The sequence below is a fragment of the Mustela nigripes genome, chromosome 5, assembly GCF_022355385.1.
Source record: "Mustela nigripes isolate SB6536 chromosome 5, MUSNIG.SB6536, whole genome shotgun sequence".
In the NCBI taxonomy this organism is placed as follows: domain Eukaryota; kingdom Metazoa; phylum Chordata; class Mammalia; order Carnivora; family Mustelidae; genus Mustela; species Mustela nigripes.
Window position 1 is genome coordinate 67,934,892 of NC_081561.1, and position 16,878 is coordinate 67,951,769.

At 39.6% G+C, this 16,878-nt stretch overlaps 1 protein-coding gene across 4 annotated transcripts in view; it reads left to right on the top strand.

Annotated features, from left to right (window-relative positions):
* DCBLD1 (discoidin, CUB and LCCL domain containing 1) overlaps positions 1-16,878 on the top strand; it is a 66,794-nt gene that overhangs the window by 7,541 nt on the left and 42,375 nt on the right. For 3 of the 4 annotated variants that reach the window (XM_059400607.1, XM_059400609.1, XM_059400610.1), the window contains exon 2: positions 15,573-15,785. In XM_059400607.1, the coding sequence (XP_059256590.1) occupies positions 15,573-15,785 (213 nt within the window). Of the gene's footprint in view, positions 1-11,031; positions 11,211-15,572; positions 15,786-16,878 lie in introns of all 4 variants that reach the window. The other variant, XM_059400608.1, reaches the window with a different exon arrangement.

Sequence of the window (16,878 nt, forward strand, 5' to 3'; positions counted from 1 at the left end):
TCTTCTTCTTCTTCTTCTTTTTAGAGAGGGAGGGAGGAGGGGGAGTGGCAGAAGGAGAGGGAGAGAGACTCTAGCAGGATTCCCCACCCCCCCACCCCTCCCTCCTCGCCCAAGCACAGAGTCCAACTCAGGACTCATCTCACAACCTTGAGATCATGACCAAAGCTGAAATCAGGAGTTGGACACTCAACTGAATGAGCCACTCAGGTGCTCCCAAATGATAGTTTATAGAACACTGTATTCTTGAAAAAAGGGAAAAAAACTAAAACTTTATTTCACTATTATATCTGACAAAGAACAAGGCCAATGGGTATTAAAAGTTAAGAAGTCCAGTAAGTTTGAATTACCAGTGCGTAAAACTTCCCACAGGGAATATAAGTAAACATTTCTATGGGTCTCACTTAATTTTTTAAATGGCTAAGTGGATTTAATTCAGTCTTTTTACGGCTTTTCACAAAAGCAAGTTTACCTCATATTGAAATGTAGTTGATTAAGTCTAAAGGAGGAAACCTTTGAGACTTGCTAGTCCATAGGACCACTGAAACATGAAATCTGCTTATTGAATTGCTCCCACCCTGAAGAGTTTAGAACAGAAGCTCCTTATTCTGAGAATTACATGTACCATGACTTGCCTTTTTTCCCCCCTCAAAAAGCCCCTGCTTTACCAACAGATTAAAACTGAATAGAGTCCACAGATAGAGAAATGGGCCTGTACTGGCTGTTTCTGTGAGCTCCAGATGGCCTAAAAATTTTGAAATGCTCTTGCCTTGTAGGTAGGAAATTCTTTTTTCTTTCTGTTTTTCATCTTCTTTTTTCTTTTCCCTTTTTATCCTTTTTCCTACAGTTGCTGTGCTATGTGACCAAGATCTTTTTATTTATTTATGTATTTATTTTATTATGTTATGTTAGTCATCATACAGTACATCATTAGTTTTTGATGTCGTGTTCCATGATTCATTGTTTGCGTGTAACACCCAGTGCTCCGTGCAGTACATACCCTCCTTAATGCCCATCACCGAGCTAACCCATCCCCCCACCCCTCCCTTCTAAAACCCTCAGTTTGTTTCCCAGAGTCCATAGTCTCTCATGGTTTGTATCCCCCTCCGATTTCTTCCCCTTCATTTTTCCCTTCCTTCTCCTAATGTCCTCCATGCTATTCCTTATGTTCCACAAATAAGTGAAACCATATGATAATTGACTTTCTCTGCTTGACTTATTTCTCTAAGTGTAATCTCCTGCAGTCCCATCCATGTTGATACAAAACCTAGGTATTCATCCTTTCTGTTGGCTGAGTAATATTCCATTGTATATATGGACCACATCTTCTTCATCCATTCGACCAAGATCTTCACAGAAACACTGTTTTCCCCCTGAGGTATTTAAAAATCTATTAAAGACTTAATGGCATTTCTCTCCTAAATATTTCATTTGTGTCTCTAAATATTCTCTTGCATTACCATGCCATGAGCACACCTGAAAATATTACTAGAACCATCTTAATATCATCTAATACTCAATTCAAAATTCAAATTTCCCCAGTTGACCTAAACATATCTTTTTACTGCTGCTTTGTACAAAGGAAGATCCAAACAAGGTCCACATATTACAATTTGTTATTCTGTCTCTTAAGTCACCTGCAATGTACCATTAAGCCCTGCCCACATGGTTTTTATTTTTCCTGGAGGACATTAGTTATAGTGTGACACAGCTCACCCTTAAATTCGACTAACTGGCCTCTCCATTTCTTATCTTTTCCTTGGGGCACTATCCACTGTATTTCTCTATAAACTTGAACTTAGACCTAAAGACTTGATTAGATTCAAGCTGAATTTTTTTTTTTTTAAAGTACCACAAAGGAGTCATATGCTGCTAACCGGATCTCAAGATGCATATATTATTGTTGCTATTTTTGGCCCACTTTTCACCACACTGAAAATGCTCAGTGAATTCAAGAAGTAACAACTCTTACCTCTTCATTTTGAAGTTGCCTTTTTCCCTTATGACTTGAAAATAACCTATTAAATAGTAGCCACTTACTCAGTAAAGCTACTCATCCCCATCAAGTTTTCATTCAGTGGTTTAAGCATCCATGGAGTGTTGCTTGTCCACCCAGGTATTTTTTTTTTATGTAAATAAAAATGGAAAACCCTACCCCTCATATGTATTTTGATTTAGCAAGTGTTTTTGCATCTAATTCAATCCCAAGAGTTCTGAGTGCTCTGAAGAGTACTGAGATTCACAAAGATCGAATCATTTACCCCAGGCGCACTCACCTTGAGTGTCCAGAGTCGAATACAGGCGCACGCATGTCTTAAAATCCTAGATGCCTTCTAGGATGGTCTCCTGCCCTTCATCTTAGATGGGTGCTTGTGTCCAGGGGAGACCAAGTTAAAGAAAAAGAAGCCTTGGAGAAACACAATTTCAGGAGGTTATTTATGCAGTAAATTTTTAAATTAATAGTCTTTAATTTCTCTTAGAGGTCTTTTTCTCTTAGAGGTTTTTCTCTTTTTCTCTTAGAGGTTTCTTTTTCAAGTCCCGATTAGTAGATAACCATGTGCTTTTGTCGCACTGTGATAAACTCAGTGATACCCGATGTGCCATGTGCAAAGGCCGTGTAATTTTGGACACTATGCAGTGTGATAGGAGTTTTATAAGGTTTATTTCTTTCTCCATCAGCTCTTCTGTTTCATCCTTCAGTAGAAGCATGTTAAGATGCCATCTCTTTCCTAACTGAGATTTGCTTTTTTTCTGGTCAGTAAACATTGATTGCTTTTTCCTTGTATTTGGGACATACATGTATGCTCTCAGAAACTTTCTCCTCCTATTTCTTCATATATTTTCCACCATATGCTCAAATAATTTCTAAATTGATACTTTTTTCCAAAGGTCAGAAGTGTCACTCTGGCTTAAATGTAGGTCCTAAAATTTATTATTGCCTGTCCTAGACTTATAAATGAACTGTAGATGAAAATCAGTGTCAAAGATTTGAGAATATAGACTTGTTCTAGTTTTAGGATTAGATATTAAAATAAAACCATATAAAAGAGGTATCTCAAAGGTTTGTCTTTTTTTAATTTTTAAAAATTATTTATTTAAGTTCAATTTAGTTAACATGTGATGTATTATTAGTTACCAGGGTAGAACTTAGTGATTCATCAGTTGTATCTAACACCCAGCGCTCATTACATCAAGTGCCCTCCTTAATGCCCATCACCCATCTAGCTCATTGCCCTCTCCTCTCTTCTCTCTCGCAACCCTCAGTTTGTTGCTTAGAGTTCAGCATCTCTTATGGTTTTTCTCCCTCTGTATTTTCATCTTATTTTATTTTCCTTTCCTTCCCCTCTGTTCATGTTTTGTTTCTTAAATTCCACATATGAGTCAAATCATATGGTATTTGTCTTTCTCTGACTGACTTTGTTCAGCATAATGCCCTCTAGTTCCATCCACATCACTGCAAATGGCAAGATTTCATTCTTTTTGATGGCTGAGTAATATTCCATATATAGCTGTCTGTGTGTGTGCGCACACCACATCTTCCTTACCCATTCATCTGTCAGTGGATATCTGGGCTCTTTCTATATTTTGGCTATTGTGGATGTGCTGTTATAAACATTGGGGTGCATGTACCCCCTCAAATCACTATGTTTATATTTTTTTTGATAAATACCTAGAGTGTAATTCCTGGGTCCTAGGGGAGCTCTATTTTTAACTTTTTGAAGAACCTCCGTACTGTTTCCCAGAGTGGCTACACCAGCTTGCATTCCCACCAACAATGTAAGAGAGTTCCCCTTTCTCTACATCTTCAACATCTGTTTTTTCCTGAGTTGTTAATTTTAGCTGTTCTGACTGGTGTAAGGTGGTATCTCCTTGCAGTTTGATTTGAAATTCCCTGATGGCAAGTGATGTTGAGCATTCTTCAGAATTTTAAAAAAGGATCTAATATTATCTGTCGAATATGATCATCTTAAGATTAAATAAGATAACATAAAATCCCTTAGAATACACCTTTTACAATAAATGTTTAGTAAATGCTATGTGTTAGCATTTTCACATTTTCATTTTTTTTTTTAACATTTTGGTTCTTACTGAGTTTTTGAAAAATGTATCTGGGAAAGTGAAAAGGTGTGTGTGTGTCAATGAGAGGGAGAGAGAGAGAGAGTGAGGAGAGAGAAACATTTTAATTTCTGAAATTCAGGTTAACTTTGTGTAAACTTGGTGATACTGGATTTTTTTTTTTTTAATCCAGAAGGAAAAGTCAACATCCAGTTACACTTTATCTGAATATTGGCAATATGTTTATTTACTATGGAGCCGAGATTAGACAGTATAGCACATTGTAGAGACAGGAAAGATTTCTTGCGTTTGTCTTCACCTCTAGCAATGGCAGCCTGGACATTACATCAACATCCTGACATTATTAGTAAAGGTCAGTGGCTGCTTTTCTCTGACTTCCTTATCCTGAGCATCTATTTGACAGAGATAAAATAGTCATCTCAGAGGAGTTTTGCTGCACAAACACGTTTTCCCCCCTTTCATCTGTGAAATTAAGAAACTTCTCTGAAACAATGCATCTGATTTGTTGCCAGTTCCCCCAAAGCACTTGTAACCAAACAACAGTGGGAAGAGTCTTCCTTCTGAATATCAGATTCACATAGTATAATTTTAGTATTGTTCTTAGAACTCTAAGGCCAATATCCACTTCTCTGCATCTGAGCCTTAGTCCCAGAAGCCCCATCATGGGATCTCCCTAGCCTGGGAGTTGGCTGGCCCAGAACCCTATACCCAGGAAACACCCACTGAGGAAGGGGTTCCCTAGGAATATGTGTCTCCTGTGAGAGCTTCACTGTGCACTGCAAGGGCTTCGAGATGTCCAACAGTAAAGAAGAAGGTGAGATTCTGCGAGTTTATTTGGAGATGAGAGCTTGACTTCCTTTTAAGTCTCCCCAACACTCAAAAACACACAGTGCCCACTTTGGGAGATGCTGACTCAGCTGTTAGTGGGCCCTAGATACATACTGGGGGCCAGGGACGTGCTAGTTAGAGTTTCTGGCAGTTTAGACTTTCTAGCGCTTAACATAGCCTCATTCGTCTTTACCACATCCAGTTGTAGTTGAGATTTTTAAAGATGAGGAAAACTGATACACATAAAATAGGTAATTTCTTATGATCATAGAGCCAGTGAGTGGGGGAATTTGGACAAGGTCAGCAAATCCAAAACAATATTCTTGGTGCTTTAATATATATAATAGTTTTAAGTAAAAATATGGCAGTTGAAATATTTTTTTAATTTATTTTTATTTTTATTTATTTGACAGAGAGAGAGAGATCACAAATAGGCAGAGAGGCAGGCAGAGAGAGGGGGAAGCAGGCTCACTGCTGAGCAGAGAGCCCGATGCAGGGCTCGATCCCAGGACCCTGAGACCATGACCTGAGCCAAAGGCAGAGGCCTAGCCCACTGAACCACCCAGGTGCCCCACTTAAAATATTTTTAATTCTTACTGGATACTAGTCCCTATGCTTAATACTTTCCTAGCATTATCTCACTTAGTGCTCATGATAACACGTGAGTTAGGCACTACCGTTGTCTCTACATTATAGATGATGAATCGTAGCTTGGAGAGGTTAAGGGACTCACTCAAGGCTACACAGCCAGTTCTGGGCAGGAACTCAGTGTCATACCAGTGTGCTTTGTCACCTCCCAAGTATGTGGAAATAATTTATGAAATTAGAAAAGCAGTAAGTGTGCAAAGCCTCCTGTCAGTGATCTTTAACCCAGCCTCATAGCCCTGTCAGTGATCTTTAACTTTACATTAGGAGTCACAGGACTGGAGAGTGACCAAGAACCAAGAACCATGGTTTTACCTACAGCAGATTAAAGGGTAGCATTAAATTAGGCTTCAAGATTTTTTTTTTCTATTAGGTGTAAATGATGCTTCTTATGTGGACATTATAATTTTTTATGTCTTTTTAAAGATTTATGTTTATTTGAGAGAGAGAGAAAGAGAGAGAGTGAGAGGACACAAGCAAGGGAGGAGGGGCAGAGGGAGAGGGAGAGGGAGAAGCAAACTCCCCGTTGAGCAGGGAGCCAACACAGGGCTCGATCCCAGGGTCTGAGCCAAAGGTAGATGCTTAACTGACCGAGCTATTCAGGCGGCTGATTTTTGACGTCTTTAAACCCTTATGGATACAGTCTCACATTATCTAAAGAGTCTTGGATAGGACCTCTTGAAATGACTTGTTTCGTTTTCATGCATTCAAATGGATTTATTTTAAGTGAATCTTTTAGTTGATAGGAAACACTATGTTGAGAGTTTACATGGAGAAACTTTTGACAATAAGTACCTTGTGTTTCCTTTTATTTTACTGTCAAATATCTTTCATCAGCTGTGCCAAAGGTATCATCTTCATTAGATTGTTAGTAATGTCATTAGTATCTATTTTATGCGTGGTGACAGGGTTTAAAGAGATTCTATGACAGTTTTGCCGAAGAATTGATCCATGTGTTTTAAGTTTATCACTGTAATTTCTCTCAGCATAATATTATCCGTTTTTCTTTTGAGAATACTAAAGATTTTGAATAATTGGAGTTTCATCATCGTAACTTCCGTTTTACTGGTTTTATTCTCACGTAACCACGTAGACCCTGCTGTCCTGGTTCTTCCATTCCTTTTCAGGCAACATACAGCATAATAAAAATTAAGCACAATGGGAGAAAAGCAAAGTTTATGGGAGAGTATGACAGACAGTGAAATTAGTAATACCTTGAGAAATCTGTTCACATGAAACAGATTCATCAGACAAAGAAGTCTGTAATAATTGCAGGCCCTTCTTTGTGGCAAGATTGTAGTCATCAAGAGCTCACTTGATCTTAGACATGGGAATAAATTTTCTCACACCCACACGTGGATGATTGTATATGCGTTGAGACCTGTTGTAACTTGAATATTAGAAGAGCAAGGATCCAACTGTAATGAAATCATTCTTCAAGAAATGGTTTCACTCATGGGACATTTCAGAACACTCTTTCTCAAATTGCAGGCTGTGACCCATCAGTAGGCAGTAAAATCAATTCAGGTGACAAAACTAGCACGCTTTCAATTAAAAAGAAAAATGCAGTGGAATAGAAAATATCACAGCACATTACATACAATAGAAAGAATTTTAACATTAGACTTTTTTTTTCTGTTCTGCATGTGTATGCACGTGTGCTTACTTAGACTGCAATGAAAAACCCATGTTTTAACTATGGGTCATAATTTTTTAAAAAGTTTCCCATCTGTTGTTTTATTGTATGGATTAGTTAATAACTGAAGTAATTTTTGCATTATTTATTTCATGTCATCCAAACAGTTTTCCACAAGTGCAATTCAGTTGGAAGTGTTCTTTGGAAGCCTCAGTCATGCTTTGTAGTATTACAGAACCTAGTTCCTCCCAGGTGTATCTTGATTTCACTTTTCTATTAGTGGAACATGATTTCTTATCAAAAGGGAAATAGTCTTTTAAGGAAGTTATTGTTTTCCTTTCGAAGTGGGTGGAATTAGAGTAGACTAAATAAACGGTTGATGTGTGTAAAAAGCATCTAGGATTTGTTTTAAGTTTATTTAGAAAATACTGTGGATATCCATACTTCCGGAACAGCTGACATTAAAAGCATCAAGACATATGCTTTCAGGCATTTGGAGAACAGAGACTGAGCCCATAGTCTGTTTTGGACCTGTCACTTTAGTCTCAAGAATTCCTTGTTAACATACCCCTCTCCTCTTCCCTGTGAGCTTCTTTAAGTGGGAACTACACTGTACTTAGTTTCCAGCTGTTTGTTGAGTGAGTTTTTAATGACAGTTTGTGTTTACTGGCCCAAAGGGACTTTTTCCAGTCTATACCTTAAGGTTAATACTGAAAGTAAACTATGTTACCAAAACTATTAGGTAAATATGGTATTTTAAATTATATTGTTTTTCTGATTTATACATAATATTTTCATATTATAGAGAATTTAGAAAATAAATGTATAAATAAAATGAAAATCCCTTGTAATCCTGCATCATAGCACTTCATACACTTTCCCTTTATATCTGTATGTGTACATGATATTCTGTTTTTAAATTAAATAGAACTCTCAAACATGTCTTTAACTTTTCTTAGTAGCACATTGCTTAGAGATACTGTAGTTGGACCAGGCTTTTCTAATGTGGAGTGCTGGCAAATTTAAGTTAAAATACTTAAATTTTGAGTAGAGATCACTTCAGGTGTAGTACCAAGTACCAAGTACTAAGTACCTGTAGCTTTTTCCCAAATTGTAACCTTCATCCAGTTTTGTTTGTGCAAGTTCTCTTGAGAAGAGGTTTGGTCAATCTCACAAACCAGTTGGGGTTCCAAGAAGAGACCAGGGTTTACGCCCATCATGGAGTGACCACCCTTCACATACTCTGCAGAGGAGAGGAGCTTTCAGCCTAAGGAGAGAGGAAATGATGCATAGTTTAGTCATCATGTGCTTTGATGCTTTGGCTATTAAATTACTGTTCAAAGGAAGAAAAAGATAAACATTGCAACTGTAGCCACTTTTGAGGAGTAGACAGGTTCCTTGTGGCAAAGCTTCCTCCTTCCCCCTTATATCCATGACCTCCGTAGGTAGGTTGCCGTTGAAACTCACTGTCTCACGCCATACCACTGTATCACTGTGGCTCACTGCCCATCAGGGCTCCCAACACCATGTGGAGCTTAATCCTCCAAACCAAGGTTGTATTGTTTGCCCTAAAGACTGACCTTCGTTTCTTTTCATTTTGGTTTAAAAAATAAAAACAAAAACAAAAACAAAAAAACAAAACCTGTATGCCCTCGGGTAGCTCAATGGGTTAGGTCTCTTTGGCTCAGGTCCCCATCTCAGAGTCCTGGAATGGAGCTCCTCCTAGGGCTTCCTTCTCAGCTGGGAGTCTGCTTCTTCCTCTCCCTCTACTGCTCCTTCTGCTTGTGCTCTCTCTCTCCCTCTCTTCCTCTGTCAGTAAATAAATAAAATCTTTAAAAAATATATAAATAAAATAAAAATTTAAAAATGTGTACAGCCTCTTCAATCATAGTTTCAGTAACCATCAACCTCTCCCTGTCTCTTTTTTCTTATCTTCTTCCTTCCTTTTCTTGCTCTCATATCTTAAGGCAAATCCCACACCTCATGTCATGTCATTTCAGCCCAAATATGTCATTAGGCCTCCCTAAAAAAAGACATTTCTTACATAACCTCAATACCATTATCATACCTAATAAAATGAATTAATACTTTCCTGATAGCAATAGCTCACTCACCTTCTTTAAGTAGTTTTGTAAGGTTGGTTTTTCATATCAGGATCCAAACAAAATTTACTTGGTTGCTGTTTTATTTAACTTTCCTTTAATCTGACATAAATACTTTCTTTTATGCCTCTATACAGTTCATTGTTGAAGAAACTCGGTCAGTTGCACCTAGAATGTCCCAGCCTAGATGCAGCTAATGGCTTCCTTGGTATCAGTAAACTTGCGCATTTCCTATAGTGTCAGTAAACTTGTGCATTTCCTATGGCTCAGAAGTTAGACCTAAAGGCTTGATGAGATTTGGAGTTAATTATTGATACACAATTTGCTCTTTGGCAAGAGCGTTCATGGGTGTTGGTGCCTAGAGAACATTTTATCCTACCTGGAGACACAGAGTATCTGACTACCTTACTCTTTGTCATGCTAGGATCCATTCGTGAGTTGAGCTGGTAATACACCTGGTTCTTCGACTTTGAAGTTCTCCCTCAACCTTCTACCCAGTGGTTTTCCATCTGTGTATGACCATTTCAGGAGTCACTTACCTTTCATCAGGGAACTGTTCATTTTAATAGGAGAATGTCATGAAGATATCCAAAGGAATGTCTGATAGGGCAGCAGTTCAGATGTTTTTTGTTTGTTTTTAATATTAAATACAAATATTTGTCATGAAATCGAATAAAGAGAGACAAAAATGTTTTTAAAATCCTAGAGCCTTTTCTAAATCCCCACCATCAGTAAAGTAACCTAAAGGAAAGCCGAAATAAATTGTATTTTCTCATCTGTAAACTGGACCATGTATAAGAGCCCCCCTCAGACATGCTACTCCATGCTCCTCAGACACATATGAGAAATTTGGGTAATGATTTTGGTACAGAGAGATTTTTAGAATAAAAGTGGCCTCCTTGGGCGCCTGGGTGGCTCAGTGGGTTAAGCCGCTGCCTTCGGCTCAGGTCATGATCGCGGGGTCCTGGGATCGAGTCCCACATCGGGCTCCTTGCTCATCGGAGAGCCTGCTTTCCTCTGCTTCACCTGCATGTGCTCACTCTCTCTCTCTGACAAGTAAATAAATGAAATCTGAAAAAAAAAAAAAAAAAAAAAAAAAAAAAAAAAAAACAGAAAATGAAAGTTTCTTCATTTTCACCCCCTGTCAGCCAAACTTAACCAGACTAACATTTTTTTAATTAATCTTTTTCTGAGACAACTGTAGAATATATACAGTTGCAAGAAATAATAGAGAGGAAAGTTGTGTACCCTTTACTTGGTTATCCTCAATGATAACATCTTGCTAGTCATAACCAGGAAATTGACATTGATATTCAAGAAATGGAACAGGAAGTGATAGATTTTTAAGCAACTTCTGTTGCCTTCCTTGTCAGTGATTCTTCACTAGAGCTAGGTGATGAGAGTAAGCTATTTAAGTGTTAGGGTAAGGTCCTGGGAATATTGCTTCCCTACTGTTGATCATTTGCATGCACCTGCCTTATACAGTCCATGGTATGGTGGGCATTATCTCTCCTTCCCAGTTCTCCATTTTCCCCTCTGGCATATTTCTAGTCCTTTTTTTCCTCCAGCTTTATTGAGGTATAACTGACATATGATATGTTAGTTTGTCTACAGTGTATTGATCTGATACACTTACATATTGTGAAATTATTACCTCCGTGATGTTAGCTAACCTCCCCATCACCTCCCGTAATCCCTGTTTCTTTTCTTTTCTTTTTTTTAAGATTTTATTTATTTATTTGACAGAGAGAAATCACAAGTAGACGGAGAAGCAGGCAGAGAGAGAGAGAGGGAAGCAAGCTCCCTGCTGAGCAGAGAGGCCGATGCAGGACTCGATCGCAGGACCCTGAGATCATGACCTGAGCTGAAGGCAGCGTCTTAACCCACTGAGCCACCCAGGCGCCCCTCCCTGTTTCTTTTTTGTGGTGAGAACATTTGAGATCTACTGTTTTAGCAACTTTCAAGTATCTATTACAGTATTATTAGTATATCTAGTTTTTTTAATTCATCAAGACCATGGAAGGACAATAGGATGAAAATTCCTAATGTAGTTAATACCATGGAATAAATGTATTATATTAGTGCTTGCCACAGAAAACTCCCTAAATAGTCTCCTTGCACAGACAGGGGTGAAATTACAAACTTCTGATGACCGCTTGCTTTTTAATAAATTAGGACTCAGCAGTTCCTTTCAGGTTTTTTGGAAGAACAAAGACTCCTGGAGTATCATTCTGATAGTTAATGGAAAAGAGAAATCTTTCCAAGGAGGCACTGATCACCCAAGCAAAGTAATGATGGGAGAGTTGAAGCCAGACCTGCTTCCCTTCTGCTGGTATCACTGGATGAAATTCGTGTCCTCTAGGGCTTTAGGGTAAAAGTGATTGGAGAGAAGTATAATTACAGGATTGAATAAATGTGATATCCAGGGATTTTCCTTTGTCATGACATGTCACTTAAGAATATAGTGATCAAATGAAAGTTGATTCACATATAATTACGCCTCATTTAATATTTAGCTGTGCTTTCCAGAAAGAGTTCACTTTTATTAAAGGAGAGAATTTCCCCATAAGAAGAAAGGTGTTTAAATGTTTAAATGTTTGACCAGGTGATATCTTGGTGGGTTAGAGAGGGTAATGTGTATTAACACTCACAATTGTTTGTATGCTAGTTACCCTAGTGTTGCCCTGTAGGATGCTCAAAATCATGGCCTCCCAAGTTGGGGCACGTCCTAGAACAGCTAGGATGGGGTGGGGACCTAGGACACTTTTCTCCTTTAAGGGGCAGTGTCACTAGCAGGGTGAGATCACCTGCTGCCATTGTTTCCATGTCTTCCAGTTTTCAAGAGAAACTATAAATTGGACTTTTTAATGAAAGACTTTATAAATAGGCAAATGATTCAAATTTTAAATCAAAGCCTTGTGCACTATGTACTTCTGCACCATATGCTTCCCTCTGGTATAATTTTCATTTAACTTTCAACAATTTTGTACTTACTGCCAAAGATGTCAGGAAAGATAGCTGTCACCTCAGCCTTAAGCAGACTTACAACCTTTGCCCCAAACCTGCTCTCTCCCTGGGCTTCTAATTCTGTCTATATTAGCCTTAGTGTTGTAGTCATTTCTGGACTCAGAATTTCAGTGGGGTTTTGGTTTTTTTTTCTTCTCTCATCTTCCCCATTAAACCAAAACCTAAGTCTGTTGATTTTTTTTTTTAAGATTTTCTTTAAATTTGAGTTAGTTAACATACAGTATATTATTAGTTTCAGGGGGTAGAATTTAGTGATTCTTCAGTTGCATACATCATTCAGTGTTATTACATCACGTGCCCTCCTTAATGCCCATCACCCAGTTACCCCATCCCCCCACCTGCCTCCCCTCCAGCAACCCTCAGTTTGTTCCTAGAGCTGAGTCTCTTATGGTTTGCCCACCTTTCTGTTTTTACCTTACTTTATTTTTCCTTCCCTTCCTCTATGCTCATCTGTTTTGTTTCTTAAACTCCACATATGAATGAAATGATATGGTATTTGCCTTTGACTGACTTATTTTGCTTAGCATAATACCCTCTAGTTCCATCCATGTCTTTGAAAATGGCAAGGTTTCATTCTTTTTGATGGCTGAGTAATATTCTATTGTATATACATCTTTATCCATTTGTCAATCGATGGACATCTGGGCTCTTTCCCTATTTTGGCTGTGGTAGTCACTTCTGCTATAAACATTGGGGTTCGTGTACCCCTTCGAATCACTGTTTGTATCCTTCAGATAAATACCTATTAGTGCAATTGTTAGGTCATAGGATAGTTTCTGGGTTTTTTGTTTGTTTGTTGTTTAAGGGTTATTTATTTATTCAAAAGAGAAGGAAGTAGAGAGTGAGAGTGCAAGCTGGGAGATGGGCAGAGGGAGAGAGAGAATCCCAAGCAAGTGCCACGCCCATTGTGTAGCCCACCTTGGGGCTCAGTCCCAGGACACCATGATTATGACCCCTGCTGAAATGAAGAGTCAGATGCTACCCAAGCACCCTAGGGTAGTTCTATTTTTAACTTTTTGAGAAACTTTAACTTTTTGAGGAACTTTCATACCATTTTCCAGAGTGGCTGCACCAGCTTGCATTCCCACCAACAGTGTAAGAGGGTTCCCTTTCTCTGCTTCCTCACCAACACTTGTTGTTTTCTGAGCCTTTGATTTTTTTTTTCTTGTGAATTTCCCTGTTTGTTTTTTTTTTCCTTCCCCTTTCTAGCTGCTCCATTCCTAGCCCTTGTATGGCTCTTCTGATCCAGATTCTCCCCACATTCTAGGTCCTGTAGCATTGCCCTACCAGGTTGATCATCCTTTTTAAAACATTTCTTTCATTATCTCCCTTCTCAAAAACGTCTGTGGGTCTCTGTAGTCTTCCATGTAAATTCCAAAGCTTCTCCCAGATGTGCAGGTGTCCAGTGGTATCTTAATATCATCTACATTTCTGCTCGTGTTCTTGGTAAGTTAACTCTTATCCCCCATCCATCCATCTGGCCGGAAGGGTTGGGAATCTTGTGGCAGTTTCTGGATTCTGGGTAGATTCTTCTTCTTAGACTTGTCTGCTGAGATGGGGTATTTCTGGAGTTCTATGCCCTGCCCACCTCCCCCCCACACACCAGGTTTGTTTTTTTGGGTTTTTTTTTTGTTTGTTTGTTTTTTTAAGCCTCCATTATCATTTGGGCTATAAGCCTCAGGGCCAGAGAAGAGTGGGATAAAGGAAAGCCCCAGGCCAATCCTTCTCCAGCTCAGGAAGAGGTTGGAGGAGGAAGAAGGCTGCCTTGGGCTTTAGATTCCCACTATGCCCAAATTGGGGCTTCTTTGTGGGAGACTTTGGGATGCAGAGGCCTTATTTTATTACTGAGGAAATTCCTTCTCCGACCAATTTCTGCTTTGTCTCCCTCCAGTTAAGGACAGAAATTCTTGCTTTTATGTGAAGCCATACTGGCCACAAGAACTTGGTCATTTGAATGCAGTGCATGCTCATTTACCTTGCAACCCACCCAGCTGTGCATGCCATTAGATACTTGAGTGAGTGACTCAGTCACTTTAATCTACTGGGACAATGTGTCGATCAACTGATAAACTTCTCTATTCAGAAAAGTCTCAAGGAAATGTCTTATTTTAGTGAAGTAGTGATAATTCACCGATATAGTTCTTTTCCTGCCTTCCTCTGTGCTTTAAGCTCCCAGGATGACACACAGCACCCAGTATTAGTTAGCTGAGCATATGACTGTATCCCAATTCACTCTGAGTTCTGCGAAGCTGCCATTGCTGCTTTTTTGTGTATCCATCTGTACCAGTTCTGGTATGCACCGAGCACTCCATGCACTAGACCCTTGACATTCCCTAATGACACGTCCTGGGGCTATCAGGATCCTTCCAGTCTGTGACTGTCATTAACTGCGACATGAATGTCGAACAGTTGGAAACCTCCAGCTGTAACAGGCTCTACCCTCCACTCAGCCTACATCTCAAATTCTGCCAGCAGCACGAGGCCCACGCTGACTTGTTTAACTAAATGGTGACCCTCTGGAAGTTAGACGATTCTTTTCTCCACCACAAATTATGGCACGGCATTGCCTTGCTAATAGATGAAACCACAAATGGCAAATCTGTGAATGCCAAGGGCCTACTGTGCAAGTTTCCATGGTAGATAAATAGATGATTAGAAAAAGTGGTATGATCCAATGATGTGTTTGCTGAGGGCTTTCCATTCTAATATGTGAAACACTTTGGTCCAAAATAGTCAGAAAATTAAACCGGGAGACAAGATGAAATAACCTGAAATAATACAAAATTTAACCTCCTCGTTCTGCTGCTTCTTTTCCTCCTCTTCCTCCTTCTTCTTCCTCTTCTTCCTTCCCCCTCTTCCTTCTTTCCTCTCCTCCGTCCTCTTCCTCCCTCTGCTCCCCCTCCCCCTCCTGCTCCTTCCCCTCCTCCTCCTTCTTCTTCACGTTTCCCTCTATGAAGAAGGAATAACATACATGACTTGGAGATTGTACTAGACTCTCTCAATCCTCAGTAAGAATTTTTTTTAAAGATTTTTATTTATTTATTTGACAGACAGAGATCACAAGTAGGCAGAGAGGCAGGCAGAGAGAGAGGGGGAAGCAGGCTCCCCGCTGAGCAGAGAGCCCGATGTGGGGCTCGATCCCAGGACCCCGAGATCATGACCTGAGCCGAAGGCAGAGGTTTAAACCACTGAGCCACCCAGGTGCCCCAATCCTCAGTAAGAATTAAAGTCACTTCTCTCATTCTCTTTTTCTTTACCAGGTGATGGCTGTGGGCACATAGTGACCTATCAGGACAGTGGCACCATGACGTCCAAGAATTACCCAGGGACTTACCCCAATCACACGGTGTGTGAAAAGACCATCAGAGTACCAAAAGGGAAGAAACTGATCCTGAGGCTAGGAGATGTGGATATTGAATCCCAGACCTGTGCTTCTGACTACCTTCTCTTCACCACCAATTCTGATCTATATGGTAAGAAAAGAGGTCTAGGTTTCTGTGAGCATGAAGTAATTTGAAGCTTGGGAGGGAGGGCAAGTCGTGTGTTGATGAGTGTTATAGCCTGGGAAGATTCGAAGAGAAGCTTGCCTTTTGTCAACTCTTAGGGTAGCTCCCATGGATACACTTGCTTCCTAAGCTGTGGTAAAGACATCTGAGAGGATTCGGCATTGGCCTCGTGTGTGCCCCAGAAGCACTGTTTGAGTGTGTATCTCGCTGGGAAGAGAATTGGAGATGTATGGCACTTGACTAAAACATCTACAAGTCATTCATTCGTGTGACAGATATTTATTGAACAGCAAGCATGTATTCAGGAACTCTGTGGGATACAGCAGTGAAAAGAACTAAGTTCCTCCTTCATGGAGCTTGCATTGGTAGGGAGGGGAAATGGAAAATCAAATGTATCTATCATAGGAGAAGCAGTGAGAAAGAAGAATAAGAATAAGAAAAATAGGGCATCTGAAGGTTGTATAGAGCCTGTTTTTAAGTGGGTTTCTACTGCTTCAACTTGGATGGTCAGGAAGACTTCTCCAGTATGGGAGCATTTGAGCAAGAGACCCGAATGACTCAAGGGAATGGACTGTGTACATATGTCTGACATCGGAATTTTCTGGATAAGGGAACAGCAGATGCGGAGGACAGTTTCCAAAATAATCTTTTGAAATCAAGCTTTTTTGTGCTTTGGGGTGTGCAGTTAGCACACTGGAGTCTGAAATCACTGCAACAGTGACCCCGTTGATCCTGGGTCCAGGGAAAGAGCTTAGGTTTAGACAATTCAAAAATAAAGACAAAATCTTATATACAGTTTCTTTTGAGGTTAGAGGTTTATGGAAATACTCTATACGTATAGCTCCAAAAATGATACAGGTTTTATCTGCCTACTTGCTCTGCAGGCAGTTTCTCAAACACAAATACTTTTCAATGTTGTCTTTAGCTTTGCATGCAGACACATATGTTTCCTCTCTCCTGGTGCCTCCCAGCATGGAACCCCAGACTAGCCCGCAGACCATTCAGAGGTCTGTGCTTATCCAGCCCCCATGGGAAAAAAAAATCTAGAATTTTTTTATCC